Raw genomic sequence first — 18,704 nt, forward strand, 5'->3', positions numbered from 1 at the left:
GTTTGAAACGACTTCTTAGTATTTGACCTATTGGTCATTTAAGCAAAATCTAAGAAGGCACGGCACATTTTTATGTATTTATTGGCCATTTGGATTTCTCTCACATGAATTTTCTATTTATTCGTCTTTTGTTAGATTGTTTTTTAAAAACAATTTCTTAATCTTTATTCTTTATACATCATAAAGTAAAAAATATTTCTATCTCTTCAGAAATTAAAGCAATTCAGAAAAATTGTTTTCCACAGGATCAGGATACTTAGAAGGCAGTTTGTCCCCCGCATGTGAAGACCTTTACCATGTGTATCCTTCGAAGACATACACACACACCTGTATGTAGTCTTGAGTTTTTCTTGACTCTAGAGTTGGTCCGTATAAGGCCTTTTAGGTGTTAAAACCTTCCCACTTGCATTTAGTGTAAATATTGCTGCTACTCTTGGATTTCATTCAATTTTATTTCCTTTTAGGAGGCGCAGGTCAGAATGGAGGTGGGCTGCAGACCGAGCAGCTATTGTCAGCCGCTGGAACTGGCTTCAGGCTCATGTTTCTGACCTGGAATATCGAATTCGGCAGCAAACAGATATTTACAAACAGATACGTGCTAATAAGGTAAGGGATAAGTGTCTGGTCTTTTTCAGCCCAGCTAAAAACTATCATTATATCCCCCCTTTCCCATCCCTCAATAACTCTTAACTGTGTCAGAGAAAATGGTTTAATATGATCTGATATAGCAATTTAATTTGTGTAAGAGCCTGGTGTTACTTAGTATAGTACAGACAACATTGTTAGAATATTATGTTAATTAGAACATAGGTTTAGAACAGAACAGCGTATCTAGGCTAAAACAGGCAACATAAGAAGACACTATATAATGTAAACTATTGACCATACCTGTCATATTTGTTATATTTATGAAAAAGTGATGATTACTGAAGATATCCATCTTGTTTTTTTACTTAGATGTGTTTCTGTTTTACTGCTAAGCATCCCTTGCTTTCTTGAAGAAAAGTGGAGTTTTTCCTGAAAGATCATTCAGGCACAATTAGGCACTGGTAATTAGGATTTTTATTTTTCCTTGTCCTCCTGCTTTCAGTGGACTGACTCTTACCATACATTTTTCGTCTTTAACAGTGATGTTTGTATGGTTTTTCTTCTGAAAAATCAAGTTAGAAAATTGTCCTCTGCTCATTCGAGGTTTGATTGGGGTATAAATGTACTTGGAAAAGAAATCCCTTCAACAAATAGTTGAATGCCTACTGTGTACCAGCACTATTTTTAGTGAGGTCACAACAGTAAATAAAAATCTTCCTTTTGTGGTGCTTACGTTCTCAAAAGATTCTTTTGGTATTAGCTTGATGCAGTGAGCCCCATGACTGAACATATGGGTCTAGATGAAGTGTCTACTGCTTCTAAAAATAATTGTCACAACACTTTTTTGTCTTGCGTTAGTACTGGCTAGAGCCTTAAGAAAATTGCCATACTGTGAACAGCATACATTTAATTAGTAGGCCAAAAGTTAAAGAATGACTGACATGATAAACAGAGGGTGAGAGTTTGAGGTAAAAGTCCTTCAGCCTCCTGTTTATATCATGTAAACTTTTATTCCAAACATTTCACTGGAGCGTTCTTTGAGTGCCCCACCCCCCAAAATGTGTCATTCTCTACAAGTTCAATAGAGCATATTATAAGTGAGGGCAGAGTCCAACCCACCCCCCACTCTCCCCCCAAAGTAATCTGTTCCCTTAGGATAGGCAACACAGTAAACCTAATAACTTCTTTAAAAATTAGCTAGAACAAATGAGGAATTAAATCTAAAAATATTCACCAGGGGTGCTAAATGTACTTTTCCTTTCCTTAGCTCTTCTTCACAAACGAAATTGAGATTTATAGAGTATGAGCTGGAGTGGTGGTAAGAATATCTAGGAGATGACCGGATATGTTTATCCTGAGGAGAAAAACAGCCATGCTCTGTCAGGGACACCTCTTCAGTGTCTGTGTCTAGGTTTTTATAGCCAATAGTTAAGTGAGAATTTCCATATCTGAGAATTGGAATCTCTTAGTAATAACTGAGATTTCTAGAGTCATATTTGTTGCTTTATCTGTTTTTAATATATGTAATTACATGTATTGTGTGTTTGTGTGTATATGTTATTTTATCTTAGCTCCTCATTATAAACTGCTATAGACCCAAAGATGCTGTTGATTGTAAGATGCACCATTATGTTATGTGCCATTAAGAAATGGTTTCAGTTAAACTAAGACATACCATCAATTGTAAGATGCATCCTTATTTAGAAGATGTAATGTGAAAATGTTTTTCTTAGAATTGATGAAATACTATAAATCTAATGCTTAGTAAACTAAAAAAAGTATAAAAAGTAGAAGAAAAAATATCATGGGATGTCTCTGTACCATTATCTCAGTTTTGCTGTAAACTTAAAACTGCACTAAAATGAATGAAAGAGTGAGTGAAAGAATGAGTCTTTTTTCCCCAAACTCCCCCAAACAAAACCTGAACTCAACATTAACCCACTGTGAACATTTGGGTATATTTCTTCCATTAATTTTGTTTTCTATGCACATAAATTTCTTTAAACATAGTCATATTACATGTGTACCTTGACCATTTTCCTGCAGCTTTTTGGAGAAACAGGATTTCTCTTGGCTACATTCTGTTACCTTATCTCGTTGAGTATTTCAGTTATGCTTTTTAATTAGATGATAAAGCATGCCTTAGTAAACATCTCTACCTAGGTTATAGCATGGATACTTCTATCTTTTGATTCATACTTCAGAAGAGTATTTTGGCACTAAGCCCCAGTTTATAGTCTCACTATCTGAGTGTGGGAAGATTTTCACTTTTGATTCCTGCTTTATTCTTTTTTCTATTTTTCCCCTCCTTTTTTAAATTTTTTCTTTTTCTTTTTCGGCCACCCCTTTGCATATGGAGTTCCTGGGCCAGGGATCACATCTGAAACATAGCAACGCCAGATCCTTAACCCACTGTGCCAGGCTGGGGATCAAACCTGCGTCCCAGCACTCCAGAGGCACCACTGATAACCATTGCACCACAGTGGGAAACTCCCCGCTTTATTTTTTATTTTTTTTTAAAGGGCCACACCTGCAGCTAGGGGTCAGATTGGAGCTGCAGGTGCCAGCCTGTACCACAGCCACAGCAATGCCAGATCCGAGCCATGCCTACAACCTATACCACAGCTCAAGGCATCACCAGATCCTTAACCCACTGAGTGGGGCCAGGGATCAAACACTAGTTACCACTGAGCCACAATGGGAAGTCCCCCCTGCTTTGTCTTTTTTTTTTTTTTTTTTTTGCTTTTTAGGGCCGCACCAGAGGCATAGGGAGGTTCCCAGGCTAGGGGTTGAATCTGAGCTGTAGCTGTCAGCCTACGCCACAGCATCTTGGGATCCGAGCTGCACCTGCAACCTACACCACAGCTCACAGCAACGCCAGATCCTTAACCCACTGAGCAGGGCCAGAGATCAAACCTGTGTCCTCATGGATGCTAGTCAGATTCATTAACCACTGAGCCACAACGGGAACTCCACCCCTGCTTTATTCATAACTACAGTTTTATCATAACTACAGTTATGATAGCAATTTTGGGAAACTATCAAAAGTTTTAGATGTTTCTAAATATCTGGAAGGTAGTTTTGAAGTTTTATGTGTATACTGATTATTCATGGATTTTACTGTTGAGGGTAGAATTTGTATTTTCAAAAACAACCAGACCTTGACTTGGTAAATCTTTGATTCTGGTGCTTGCTTTGCTATCATAACCTGAGAAGAAAAGTCACTAGACATTTCTGAGCTTCAGTTTCATAGTCTATAACATAAGATATTCTAGGTTATAGTACATTTTTTTTTTTTGTCTACAGTATGAATATACAATGGCTATTACAAAATTCTGACAGGAAGACTAAAAGTGAATGATAATCCCAATAAATAATATATCAGGAAAGTTCACAGCTTTCTTAATTATTTTCTAGCTTCCTCTCTTTCAGGAGGCTAGAATTAAATCAAAGTATAGGCAGGACTATGCTCCCTCTGAAGATGTTAGTGAAGAAATCTTCTTTGCCTTCTTAAGCTTCTGGTGGTTGCCGGCAGTTCTGGGTATTCCTTAGTTTGTAGGTGCATTACTCCAGTTTCTGCCCCTGTCTTATATAGCTGTCCTCCTCAGTTGTGTCTGTTTCTGCATGTCCCTCTTATAAAGATACCTGTCATACTGGGATTTAAGGCCTGCGCTGATAGGTTCCTCTTTATTACATCTGCAAAGACCCAGTTTCCAAATAAAGTCACATTCATAGGTTCTGGGTGACGTAAATTTGGGGAGGGGAAACTGTTCAATTCAGTATAATAAATAAGGAGTGGAATTTCCCCCGAAGATATATTAGCACGCATTTGATCTTCATTTATTGCTGTAATAATAGAGAAGTCTTTGAGCATTTACTATGTATCAGACACTGTACTAAACATTTGAGTGTCATTCACAATTTAAAGATAGAAGGTCAAAGAGATGAAATAGTTTGATCATGGTTGTATACAATCAAGTGACTGCAGAGCTGAGATCTGAGTATCTAATTGTGTCACTCAAATTAGCAGTTAGGTTAAATGCTTATTTTTTGAGTTATTGAAATGGGTGTTTCTTAAACTCTTGTATTTTTATTAAAGAGATTGATACTCCCATTTCCCATCCTGCTCCAAAATTTGCCAGTTGCCTGGGTTGTATGGGCCTTTTCATGAAATGAATCTGAATTTGGTGGTCAACTGGTACAGCTGTAATTGGTCTTTGGATGGGGCATTTGAGAACTGCAAGATGATTATCAATTTCTGTTCTGTCAGAAGCTAGGTATTGCCTTCCAGGCTAAGTCAGTCTTTTGAGAGTAATGATGCCCGCTGGCTCTTTGGAGAAGGGATACAGTTGCCAGGAGCTCCCACATACTCTTCTACATATCGTTGTGTTGTAACTTTCATATTCAGTCGGACACTTTTTTTAAAAGATACTCCTATGTCTTAGAATGAGAAAGGGAGACAATGTCTGTACCTCAAGTGTATGCTATGTACAGATATATTTATGTGTGCTGTTTTATAGGCTTCTAAGAAGCAGAGCCAAATTTGAACTCAGGGCTATTTATCTGACCCCCCAGAAGCATTTTCTCACACATTCTGTTGTATCCTTTTCATCATTTCTCTTGAGCATATTTATTGAAATTTCACACCTGATAGATAAAACTGAGGGGAGAAGGCACAGAGAATAAATGGATTCTGTTGCTAAGGAGACTTCTTTCTCTTAACACTCAATCTTCAACATCCAGTTCTAGTTCAAAACATATCATTTCTTCATCCCTTATTCTGACTGATCTGTCAAATCACACAGCACTTTTTAACTAATGATGGAATTTATTAGGAATGAGAGATGGAAGACTAAAAAGGAAAGAAAAAAAAATTAAGTTGTGTGCTTGGGTTAATTGCTTCCCCCTTACTAATTTCAGATAAAAGTACAAGAAAACAAACAACAACAACATAAAAACCCCACTTTATGAGGATATGTTAATGACTCCATGCAACTGTGACCCCTCCCAATGACTTTGGTCCTTAGGTAGGAGGAGTTCAGCTGGTACAGGCCTGGACAGTTCAACTGTCCTAGGCCTGGACAGTTCAGGCATGGTCCTGGTTCTGACTTAGGAAGTGGAGATGAAGGATGGGGAGACTCTCCTGGCCCTTTTACCTTGGCATTTACCAGTTGCTGTCTGTTTTAGAATGCAGTAAGTAGCCTTGAGGTTATTGTTACGCAGAGCTGATGCCACAGCTGTGTAATGTTGACCCAGAATACTAGGGACGCTTAGCTTGGGGTTGCCATGACAAATGTGGACTGGAACTTTATGAAATTTTCTTTGCTAATAATGACCTTTCCTTTCATGGCAATTAACAATATTAAGTATATTTTAGGAAAATTTTAAGTAGTCATGTAGACCTCTCTGTGAAGCCTTACTTCTGTCAGCCTCTTCCTTGGGCTCTACATTTCTTCTGCTCTCACATCATCTCTAAACTTCAGTTATAGCACCGTCACTGTAATACTTTGCCTACATGTCTCTCCAAGATAAATGAAGGTAAGCTCCTTATGAGTGGAAATGTATTTTATTTATTTTCTTAGGGCTTCACACCACCCCACACATGGTAGATACTCAGTAAATGTCACCTGAATGAACGAATTTTAGCTGTTTGTATGCTTTTTATTTGTTCATCTTTTTAGTTGCTTTCATCTTTTTTGGTATGAGGTTCAGTATGGAGGCTCTAATGGTTGGTTTGGTATGCTATAATGAAACATACATAGGTTTGGGGGTTGAAGAAACAATGAATGGTAGCTGCATCAGCACAACACTTGGTTACATATTTTCAGAAATATATTTGATTAAAACTAATGTGCATTGAAAGACCTTTCTGCAGACTAGTAGGAGCTCTGTTCTTGCTGCAGAGGCCAGAAACCTTGGCTGAGTCTCTGACTCCCTTCCTTCACATCCTGAGAAGCATATTTGCATAGTAGTTGATTCTGTCTTCAAATGTACATATCCAGAATACAAACACTTTGGTACAAGCACCTGTTCTTTCTGCTTCTCTGTTCAGTCATTTTGTTGTCAACACAGTAGCTAGATTGATCCTTTTAAACCATAAATCAGATCGTTTCCCCCTTCTGTTTAAAACTCTCCAGTGATTTACCATCTGAGCCTAAAAGCTGCGATATTCGAAAGTTACAAGGCCCTGCACCCCTATCTCTTCTAACTTGAGCTACTACCTCAAACTCCACTGGTTAAATTTACTACAGCCCTGCCAAATTCCTTACAGTTCTTAAAGCTGGCTCCAGCCGTGGAACTTATGCATTACCTCTTCCTCCAGATATTCCTAAAGTTTGTTCCCAAGTTTCTTTCAAATAATTGCTCAAATATCACCTTCTCGGTGCAGTTTACCCTGACTGCTTAATATGTAAGAGTGCCTACTCCCAATTCTTAATTCTCTCACTGTCCTTTAGTTTTCCTCTTTAGCATTTAACACTTTGTAATGTGCTCTGTAAATTTTACGTACTCATGGTGTTGGTTGTCTTCGCCCTGGCATTAAAATTGTAGGCACTTTGAGGGATGAGTTTGGGAGTAGGGAGAAGGATGTGCCTCTCCTTTATTCCTGTACCCCCAGTGCCTAAATAATGTTGATGAATGGGTAGCTGATAGCTAGATTTGAATGAATGAAAGCCAGAACAAAGAGTAGCTGGGTCTTAACTAACACAGCCTTTAGCCCTAGTTCTGCCATGGATTGTCCTATTGACATGACTTTTGACCTGCACCCTCCCTGGATCTATAAAATGATGGGGAGTAAATGTTCTCTTTTAGGTCTTTGAAAGCTTTCACAGGAGGATGTCTTTGTAGTCGCTAAGAAAGAAGATGGTTTTTTAGAAATTATTTGGTAGTTTAAGGAGAAAAATTTCCCTTTGAAAATACTGGCTGTTTTATCCTGACTTACCTTCTCACCTAAGAAAAATCTAAGGATTAACTTTATATCTAGTTGTTGGATTTATTAGGCTCCTGGCTATAATTACTATAAACTTAGTATTTTCTTGTTGAAAGGAAAGTTTTTTAACATAAAACTCTAAAAATAATTATTATGCATTTCTCTTTGTCGGTATATAACTCTGCTGGAGAATATGAGGGGTTTGAATATATTTGTATTTTGTCTGAGTCCTCAAGGATCTTAACCATTAGTTAACATTTAAACAAAAATGGAGATAACAATAAATTAAGTAAATAAATTGGCCTAAGGTTTTGCTCTGAAAATGAGATTTAAATATACGTAATGTAAGATACAATCACAATGCTTTAGGAAGTCTGGCAATGTGGATAAAGGAAATAGGGGCTCAGTTAACCTGGGACATTTTCTTGGAAGGAGGTGGGACTTGTCTTTGAAAAGATGAATGACATTTTGGATAGATAAGTGTAAGAAAAGGGCAGAATCAGTATGAACAAAGACGTAAGAACAGGTAATGGGTGGAATTGTAACCTTTAGTTGCATTTATTTACCTACCGTAACCCCCCGCAGCACCAATAACTTCATATATATTTGAACATTTTCTAGGAGATAATGTGATTACTATAACTATTAACAACATTTGGAGAAAGTAGTTGGAAATAAATTAGGTAGGGGAAGATCATGGAGGACTTTGAATGCCAGGGTGAGTTTGGCTAGCTTTATATAGGAAATAGGGAGGTGGTTTGGGCTCTTAAGCAGGGAGGATGTTGAACGCAATATTTTGAGGAGGGGATGTGCAAAATAGCTGCTTTTTACAAATAGTTTTCACTTGGAAATGGTAAAGTTTGTGAGGTTTGCTTTATGCTTGTGATTGAAGCAAGAAAAATTTTATTTTTTATTTATTATTATTTATTTTATTTTATTTTATTTTATTTGGTCTTTTTAGGGCCACACCTAAGGCATATGGAGGTTTCCAGGCTAGGAGTCCAATTGGCGCTGTAGCTGCTGGCCTACACCATAGTCACAGCAATGCCAGATCTAAGCCATGCCTGCAACCTATACCACAGCTCACAGCAACGCCAGATCCTTAACTGAGGCCAGGGATCAAACCTGCATCCCCATGGATACCAATCAGATTGTTACCACTGAACTCCAAAAGCAAGAAAATACTGTGCAGAAGTTCTTTTAGCCAGAAAAACCCCATTTTGAAGGTTGAGGCAATTGTTTTTCTTTAATTATCTCTCCCTCTTTTTTGAGGAGTCTCCACTTCATTTTCTACCTAGGCTAGGTATAGTCTTATCCCAGGATAGTAACTTGTTCTTACTTATAGGGGAAGAGGGGGGTTGTTTTTTGTCCCCTCCCCCCTTTTCTTTTTCTTATTTATTTATCTTTTTAGGGCCTCACTCGAAGCATGTGGAGGTTCCCAGGCTAGGGGTCTAATCGGAGCTGTTGCCGCGGGCCTTCGCCAGAGCCACAGCAATGCCAGATCCGAGCCTTGTCTATGACCTGCACCACAGCTCACAGCAACGCCGGATCCTTAACCCACTGAGCAAGGCCAGGGATCGAATCCTCAAACTCATGGTTCCTAGTCAAATTTGTTTCCCCTGCGTCACAACGGGACCTCCTCTTTTTCCTTTTTAAAACTAGGGTAGAATTCCACTGTGCTTCCTTAATCTCCCCCTCTTCCCAGTCTCTTTACATCTACTATTTCATAGAGATTTTTGTGTTAGAAAGAACCCCAGGGATGGGATCATCTAGTCCACGGCTCACAAGAGCCTATGTTATAATGGCCTAGGGAGTTCAAACTGATACAGGTCTTCAGTCTTTGAAATCTATACTTCAAGATGTTCTCTGGGGGGTTCTGATGCTGAGTCAAGGTGATTGAGTCTAATGTTTTTCAAATTAGAACTTGCATTAAGATTTACCAGGGAAGCTTTTGGGGGGGGGGCTTTTTTTTTAAACATAGACTTTCCAGCTTCATCCCTCCCAGAGATTCTGAGTAGATATGATGTTGGACCTGGGCAGGTGTGGTTTGAGAAGATACCCCGAGTGATTCTAATACAAAATTTCCTTTCAGAGCTTATTATCAGTCAGATCATATTTTCTAGACCAGAGACACGTGCACTCTAGTCTTTCTGTTACAAAGTGTCATAACAGTGAATTTGGTAACCTCTTCTTGCATTCATGGGAGATGCATTTGTGAGATTTTTGTTTGTTTTTCATAGTAATCTAACTTTTGCCTTCACCAGGCTGGGCCCACGCTGGTTACGTAGAGGATTTATGGAGTCATATAAAATTTCTTTTTTTACATTTTATTTTTCCTGGGTTCAGTTTAAGATCTGAACTTGAAATTGTCAAGCAGGAACCGAATCTGGAGTAATATTAATGCTCAGTTACCTTTGGAAGAAGTTTGTTTTTGTTTTTGTTTTATTTATTATGGCCACAGCCATGGCATATGGAAGTTCCCAGCCAGGGATCAAACCTGCGGTTCCACAGTGACCTGAGCCACTGCAGTTGGATTATTAACCCACTGTGCCACAACAGGAACCCTTTTTTTTTTTTATCAATTGATTTCTAATATACTTACTGTGGGAATTGTTCCACCTTTGTTCCTCCCGATGTTTGCAGTTGTTCAGATATAGTTGGTTTAGCTCATCATGTACGATTGTAGTACTTAGAACTTGGTCATCCTTAAGCTACATTTGTGATCAAGTTAACTAGAAAAATTTCTTTGTTGCTGTTAATATGGTTTAGTCTGGTTGGTAAAATGGTTTAAAATACCATACTCTATATAAAGATTCTAGATCTAGAAGATGTGAATAAAAGACCCTAAATCATTAACAGACCATGTAAGTTTGAGCGGTCAGGTGGAGTAAAGGGAAAGCTTGGGTTCAAGTCTTAGGCCTTACTCATGGCTGCTGCCAGGCTTTTGTTGGGAGTGCAAAGCTGTTGGTGGTATATTCTGTTTCAGAGCCGTTGGATAAATGAAAAGTCCTATGGTAAACCAGCCCCTGGCCCTCTTGTCTTTTTGCTATTTCTTGGGCCGCTCCCGTGGCATATGGAGGTTCCCAGGCTAGGGGTCGAATCGGAGCTGTAGCCGCCAGCCTACGCCAGAGCCACAGCAACGTGGGACCCGAGCCGCGTCTGCAACCTACACCACAGCTCACAGCAACGCCGGATCCTTAACCCACTAGCAAAGGCAGGGACCGATCCCGCAACCTCATGGTTCCTAGTCGGATTCGTTAACCACTGCATCACAATGGGAACTCCCCGACCCTCTTTTGATATTAACTCCTAAATTGTAGTTTATGCCACTCAAGCTGTTTTTCTCTGTCTTATAGGGTTTGATAGTTCTTGGAGAGGCGCCTCCCCCAGAGCACACAGCAACAGATTTATTTCTTCCACTTAGTTCTGAGGTGAAGACAGATCATGGGAATGATAAATTGGTAAGTATAAAAGGCATAAAGGGGGAAATGAGTGAGAATTCAGGGTGTAGCTTCAGCACACAGTTTTTCTCTGTAATAAGGATCCTTATATTGGCTGAAAGAAAGGGATTATATTCCCTTGTGTCACTTTTAGCAGTTTAAGATCTCAATTCCTGGCTAGGGCAGCACAGGGCCCTCCTCCATCTGTGCAACTGACTTTAAAATTTAAAAGAGGCTCCTAACTCTCAAAACAGCACAGCCAGAGCAAGTGTGACTTTCTGGAATACTATTGGGAATTAGGAGACTGTGTGGCTCTGATAACCTTTGAGAAGTAAGGTAACCTTTCTGGTCCACTATCAAATAAAAGGGTTGAACTAGAGGTTTAACTTAGATGTTGAAAATGCCCTCTGAGTTACCTTCTCTAACTCTATGATGAAGGTGAAACTGTCATTTCTTCTATATCCTTATATGCTAGCTCAAATCTCCCTCTTCAGGAGTTCCCGTCGTGGCTCAGTGGTTAATGAATCCGACTAGGAACCATGAGGCTGTAGGTTCGATCCCTGGCCTTGCTCAGTGGGTTAAGGATCCGGCGTTGCCATGAGCTGTGGTGTAGGTCGCAGACGTGCCTTGGATCTGGTGTTGCTGTGACTCTAGTGTAGGCTGGCAGCTACAGCTCCAATTCAACCCCTAGCCTGGGAACCTCCATATGCCCTGGGTGCGGCCCTAGAAAAGACAAAACAAAACAGAAAAAACTCCCTCTTCATAATTCTTCCCCTTTTTCTTTTCCTCTCAACACCAAAATTAATATCTTTTCCTCTTGAATTCCAAGACCGCGTTTTATTTCTTTCACTTTATTAACATTTCTTATTTTAAGTCATTTGTTAGAAATTCCAAAGTTCCAGACAGTAGTTTATTGAGGAAGCTGGTGAGTAGTGCTGGGTTATACCAGCTAGTCTTCTTGCACCTGCAAATCACCAAAGCTTGTTATCATATATTATTATCATTGTCAGCAGGAACTCATGATATGGTGGAAACTAACTTTCCTAATGAGAGCTTAATGAAAGCCAGCTGCTGATACTAAGGATAAATGTGAAGACATTAAGAGATTGATGGTTCTTAACTGGAAAGTTTTAAAGAGCAGAATGCCAGATTTTGCCACCATTAAGTCCATAATGTTTTTAAAGTGACTTATGGAACTGTTCTAGTGCTTGCTGTAGCCAGCATAAAAATGACTACATATGAGAGAGGAAACATGGTTAAGTTGGAAGGTCAGCTGGTCCTCTGGTGCTGGTGGTGTAATAGCTACAGGAACCTGAGGCTTGAGGCATATGTGATTGGGAGTGAGTTTTGTGTAGAGTTATCTATATTTATATATCTGTGTACAGTATTTAGGGATTTATATATTTGTGTATCATATTTAGGAACACAAAAATTTGGGGATTCAAAAATTCATAATCTCTTGTAGTCCATTTTCTCTCACCTCAGAGCTTGTGAAGGATAAGACGTAACCTTTCTCTCTCTCCTTTTTTTTGGGGGGGGGGTCTTTTTAGGGCCACACCTGTGGCATATGAAAGTTCCCAGGCTAGGGGTCTAATTGGAGCTGTGTCTGTGACCTGCACCACAGCTCATGGCAATGCCGGATCCTTAACCCACTGAGCGAGGCCAAGGATAGAACCCCATGGCTTCTTGGATACTAGTCCTTACCACTGAGCCACAGTGGGAACTCCCATTTTTTTTCTCATTGTTATTGACTCTCACTGTTATATTTATACACATTCACATGTGCACCCACCCCCTTAGGGATTTGTCCCTTTCCTTACCCATCATTCACTTGCATGTGTATGTATTAGATTGTGATGTTCTTGAAGGTCAAGATAATCTTTTTTATTCTTCATTGAGTTGGCCGTGGTAGATTTCTGTGTTGTACAGTAGGTCACTTTTTAGATTCAAATAAAAATTATGAAACATGTATACACTGTCACTGTATGTATTCAAGGAGAGGTTAACCACTCATTCTTGTGAGGTATACATACTTGCTGAAAAAATCTTTAGAAAGTGTCTTACATTCTAAAGGGAAACAAAATCAGAAGGCAGTGCATTTTCATTGTTTGTTATGTTGGTGGGTGGGCTGCAAAGCATGTATTCCTTAAAAGACATTAAGCAGGGAGTTCCTATCATGGCTCAGTGGTTAACGAATCTGACTAGGAACCATGAGGTTACAGGTTCGATCCGTGGCCTTGCTCAGTGGGTTAAGAATCCGACATTGCCGTGAGCTGTAGTGTAGGTTGCAGATGCGGCTCGGATCCCGCGTTGCTGTGGCTCTGGCGTAGGCCGGCGGCTACAGCTCCAATTAGACCTCCATATGCCACAGGAGCAGCCTTAGAAAAGGCAAAAAAAAAAAGACATTAAGCAACTTAAAGATACTTCACCATTTTAAAAATACCAGATATTTGCTAAGCTCTGCTTAATATGTCAATTTCCAGGCAAAGTTTCTCATTGTAGGAGGGCATATTTAATTGTACATTTTTGTTATCCAACTTCTTTTGTGAGAAGTAAAATAGAGCTTATCTTTTCAATTTTGCCTTAAAAAAAAAAAAATCCTAGGTCACACTTGACAAGAACGGTTATAAATAATCATATTTAGCTGCCCTGTTCTCTATCCCCCCACTCCCAAGAAGCATTTATTGCCCTTCTTTATTATCTCCCAAAACACAATAATGGAAGATTTGTGATTTAAAGATAATAACATCAGAGGTGTTTTTGTTCTATTTTTCTGTTTTTATTTCTGAAGCTGGGATTACCAACAAAAAAGTAAAACCAAAGAGAATTTTTTTAACTGTCAAAATATAGTTTCAAGAAATTAGACATAATTTTTAGTCTTTTTTTTATTTTTTATTTTTTTTGTCTTTTTGCCTTTTTTAGGGTCACACCTGTGGCATACGGAAGTTCCCAGGCTAGGGGTCTAATTGGATCTGTAGCTGCCAGCCTATACCAGAGCCACAGCAACTAGGGATCTGAGCTGTGTCTGCAACCTACACCACAGCTCACGGCAACATTCGATCCTTAACCCACTGAGCAAGGCCAGGGATGGAACCCGCAACCTCATGGTTTCTAGTTAGACGTAATTTTTAAAGAAATATATACCGAGTAAGGTGAGAATTCTGATGGTGGCAGAACTGATTTAAAATGTCTTTTTTTTTAAAAAAAAGACCGCAGGTGTGGTATATGGAAGTTCCCAGGCTGGGGTCAAATCAGAGCTATAGCTGCTGGCCTACACAGCTATGAATCTGAGCCACGTCTGTGACCTGCATCAACAGCTCACGGCAACACTGGATGCTTAAACCCACTGATCAAGGCCAGGGATTGAATCTGCATCCTCATGCATACTAGTCAAGTTCGTATCTGCTAAGCCACAACAGGAACTTCAATAGAAAATGTCTTGATACACCACAGAGATCTCGCTGTGGTGCAAATGGGATTGGTGGTGTCTCTGCAGCACCAGGACACAGGTTCAATCCCCAGCCTGGCACAGTGGGTTAAAGGATGCAGCATTGCTGCAGCTGTGATTTGGTCACAACTGAAGTTCAGAACTATTTCTGGCCCAGAAACTCCATATGCCATTGGGCAGCCAAAAAAAAAAATCGACACCAGATACTGAGTTGTATATGTGATCATTGAAAAGAAGAGTACTAGAAAAAGATTATTCAGCAGCGTAAAAGAACTTGTTAATATCCAACAGAAAAATAAAGCTGTAACCTTTGAAGTTACTGTGTTTTCACATAGGCGCAAATCAATTTAAACTTATCTTTATTCTAAAAATAAACATCCAACTTAAGGTATCTGGGCCCTAATCAATTTATACATATAATAAAACAATGTTAACTAATTTGTGCAGATCGTTTGGCCAGCGGGGGTGGGTCTGTTATATTATTTTCCAGTATTATACTGAAAGAATACATAGTATTTTTGCCTTATTTCCAATTTGAATGAATATTTGTTGACAGATCCAATATATGTCTGATTATGAACACAGTACAGATATTGCTGAAACTAAGTTCTAGAGATGCCCAGCCTGTGATTAAAAAAAAAAAAACATTGCAGGCTGGGTGCTGGGTAAGCCTTTCTTGAACCATTAGAGACAAGCAAAGGACATTCCCTGAGATGGGAAGGTGTGGTTCTATTTTTAATCATACAGAGTAGTAGGGGAGAAGAAGGGAGGTTCTAAGGAAAACTTCTAGAAAAATGCCTTTTTTTTTTTTTTTTTTCTTTTAATTCCCTTCATTTGACTGCCAACTCAGAAGCAATTTGAAAAGTAAGAGTATGTGAAAGAGAAAACCTAAGGGCCTCTGGCTTTGTTATGTAGCTGCTGATAAAGTCAGCTATGCACTAATAATTTCTGATATGAAATAAAAAGCTCTCTGAACAAAAAGTGTATGTCCCTGGGAAGAGACTGTAAAAAGCTGTTGAGGGTTGTTCTCCAGTGTTCTAAAACACACCCTTTAACTCTTCCTCCTCCCTTTTTCTGCCCTTGAATAAGAATAGTTTTCTTTCCCCCAATTAAGAAAGAGTAATAAGCAAAAAACAGCTAACTTGGACCCTATGCCTTCTACTAGTCACGTGAAGAATGCATTTGAAAATTACCCAAAAAAGTGAATAAAATTTCAAACAAAAACTATTTTCACAGATACAGCCCTTCTCAGTCTGTGTGGCACAAGCTTTCTAGAACTCAGCTAGAGAACCGCAGTCTCATTGGCTTTTGTATATTGTCAGAGGATGGAGTTCACAGCTGCCAGGTACCCAGAAATTGAGGGAGAGAATAATGGCAAAGAGGGAGTGATGGATATGGGGAGCTGAAGGGGAGAGGGTTTAGCCCCGTAATCTTTATAGATCCCTTTCTGATTTTGAACTCATTCCTGAACTGCACGTGTTCAGGGGAGATTCAGTAGAGCCTAGAGAGAGCAACAGTTGTTAGGCTGAAAAGCTGAGCAGAGAATGTAGTTACTGGCCACTGCAGGAAATACAGAATTTGGATTGGATGGAGGGTCTTTTTAGGGCCACACCCACAGCATATGGAAGTTCCCAGGCTAGGTGTCCAATCTGAGCTCTAGCCGCTGACCTACACCACAGCCACAGCATCTCGGAGTCTGAGCTGCATCTGCAGTGTACACCACAGCTCATGGCAAACCTGGAGCCTTAACCCACTGAGCAAGGCCAGGGATCAAACCCACATTCTCATGGACACTAGTCAGGTTCGTTACTGCTGAGCCAGGACAGGAATTCTCAGGATTTGGAGTTTGAATCCCCATAAGACTTGGGCCTTAAATATTGACAGGAGAAATTCAAAATGAACTTACAATGTCTGTATACAATAAAAATTTATTAGACATAACAACAGGAAAATATCCTTAGTCATGAGAAGTTAATCCTGAAATGACTGAGAGATTAGAATTGGGAAGTAAATTAAAAGCAGCTAATAAAAATATGTTTGAAGATTTAAAAGCTGGTGAGCAAATATAGGGCAATCAAAAAAGTGTCAAAAAGAACTTGTAGAACAAAAATTGTAGAATTTAAAAGTATAGGCAGACCTCACTTTATTGTTTTATTGTGCATTGCAGATACTGTATTTTTTTTAAACAAATTGAAGGTTTGCTGCAACCCTCTGTAGAGCAAGTATCAGCACCATTTTCAGCATTAGCTCACTTCATATCTCTGTGTCATATCTTCATAATTCTTATACCATTTCCATGGTCTCATTATTACATTTGTTAAGGTGACCTGTGATCAGTGATCTTTGCTGTTATTGTTGTAATTTTTGGGGGGTACCAAGAACCCCATGCGTCCAAATAAGAAGGTGAACCTAGTAAATGTTTTACGTTCTGAGTATCCCACTGACCAGCCATTTCCTCATCACCCCCTGACTCCCCCCCCCAGGGCTCCCTATTCCCTGAAACACAACATCAGCAAAAATTATGACGTGTTAAAGGCTCAGTTGATGGTTAGCACATTTTAGAAATAAAATGCCTTTTTTTTTTTTAAGAGGTTTTATTTTGTTTTATTTTATTTTTTTGTCTTTTTGCTATTTCTTGGGCTGCTCCCGCGGCACATGGAGGTTTTCAGGCTAGGGGTCAAATCAGAGCTGTGGCCTCTGGCCTACGCCAGAGCCACAGCAACTCGGGATCCAAGCCGCATCTGCAACCTACACCACAGCTCACAGCAATGCCGGATCCTCAACCCACTGAGCAAGGGCAGGGACTGAACCCGCGACCTCATGGTTCCTAGTTGGATTCGTTAACCACTGCGCCACAGTGGGAACTCCCATAAAATGCTTTTTAACTAAGAAATGTATCTTTAAAAATATGCAATGCTATAGCACCCTTAATAGACTACAGTATGGTGTAACTATACTATAAAACTAATGTGCACCGGGAAACCAAAAAGTTCTTGTGATTTGCTTTATCACAGGAACTGAACCCATAGTATCTCTAAGGTATTCCTATACCTGCATAAAACATTTACTGGTTGCACTTAACAGTAGATTGAAAACTGTAGAAGAAAGGGTCAGTGAACATGACAACAGATCAATAGAAATTACCACACCCAAAGAACAGAAAAACTGAACATAGAAATACTCAGAAATGAACTGTTCCCTGGGGAAACAGTAAATATATGTGATTAGAGTTCCAGAGGAAGGAGAGCAAGGATAGTATGGGGAAAAAAATTGAAGAAATAATGGCTGCATGTTTACGTGAAAAATATCAATTTACAGATTCAAGAAATTCAGAATAGGAGTTCCCTTCGTGGCGCAGCGGAAATGAACCCAACTAGGAACCATGAGGTTGCGGGTTCAATCCCTGGCCTCACTCCCTGGGTTAAGAATCTGGCGTTGCCATGAGCTGTGGTGTAGGTTGCAGGCGAGGCTCAGATCTGGCGTGGCTGTGACTGTGGTGTAGGCTGGTGACTATAGCTCTGATTAGACCTCTAGCCTGGGAACCTCCATATGCTGCAGGTGTGGCCTTAAAAAGACAAAAAAGAAAAAAAAAGAAACTCAGAACAGTAAGCATGAGAAATGTAGAGTGGTGAAAATCAAAGGTGAAGAAAATCTTGCAAGTAGCCAGAAAAACAAAGATACATTCTATACAAGAGAACATTGATAAGGATCCATGGCTTCTTATCAGAAACAGTGGAAGACAGAAAATAGAGGAACAAAATATTTAAAATCCGGAGAGGAGGACCTGCTACTCCATATTCTATATCCAAGAAAAAAATAAAACATCCTTTAAAAATAAAGTCATTTTTAGGTAGAGAAAAGCTGTTAGACTTTGTTGGCAGAATATCTGCACTGAAAGAAATGTTGAATTTCTTTAGGTGAAGGCAAATGATACCAATTGGAAACTCAAATCTCTGGGGAATAAAAGGATAGGAAAAGGTACTTTATGAACAGTAAGCATGAGAATGTTATTGTAGGTATATTACTAGCAGCATAATAGTTTCTTAAGTGTTAGCAGAGAACAAGAAAATAAAAATTTTTTAAAAAGAAGTATTACCAGAGATAAAGGACACGTTACAATGATAAGGGAGTCAATTTGTCAAGAAGATGTAACTTTATAAAGGTAGATGCTTCAAATATGTAAAATATAAAATATGCAAAGGGACAAACAAGTTTATAATCACATTTGGAAATTCTAGGTCCTCTAAGTAATTGATAGAGTGACTTTAAAAAAAAAATTAAGTATATAAAAAATCCAAAC

General features: G+C 39.2%; 1 protein-coding gene across 6 annotated transcripts in view; it reads left to right on the plus strand.

The window, feature by feature from the left end:
* Positions 1-18,704, plus strand: part of KANSL1 (KAT8 regulatory NSL complex subunit 1) — a 195,302-nt gene that overhangs the window by 131,787 nt on the left and 44,811 nt on the right. For 4 of the 6 annotated variants that reach the window (XM_013989925.2, XM_003131310.6, XM_013989922.2 and 1 more), the window contains 2 exons: positions 465-606; positions 10,873-10,977. In XM_013989925.2, the coding sequence (XP_013845379.1) occupies positions 465-606; positions 10,873-10,977 (247 nt within the window). The remainder of the gene's footprint in view (positions 1-464; positions 607-10,872; positions 10,978-18,704) is intronic. The other 2 variants (XM_013989924.2, XM_021066798.1) reach the window with 1 other exon arrangement.

The sequence above is a fragment of the Sus scrofa genome, chromosome 12, assembly GCF_000003025.6.
Source record: "Sus scrofa isolate TJ Tabasco breed Duroc chromosome 12, Sscrofa11.1, whole genome shotgun sequence".
NCBI lineage: Eukaryota > Metazoa > Chordata > Mammalia > Artiodactyla > Suidae > Sus > Sus scrofa.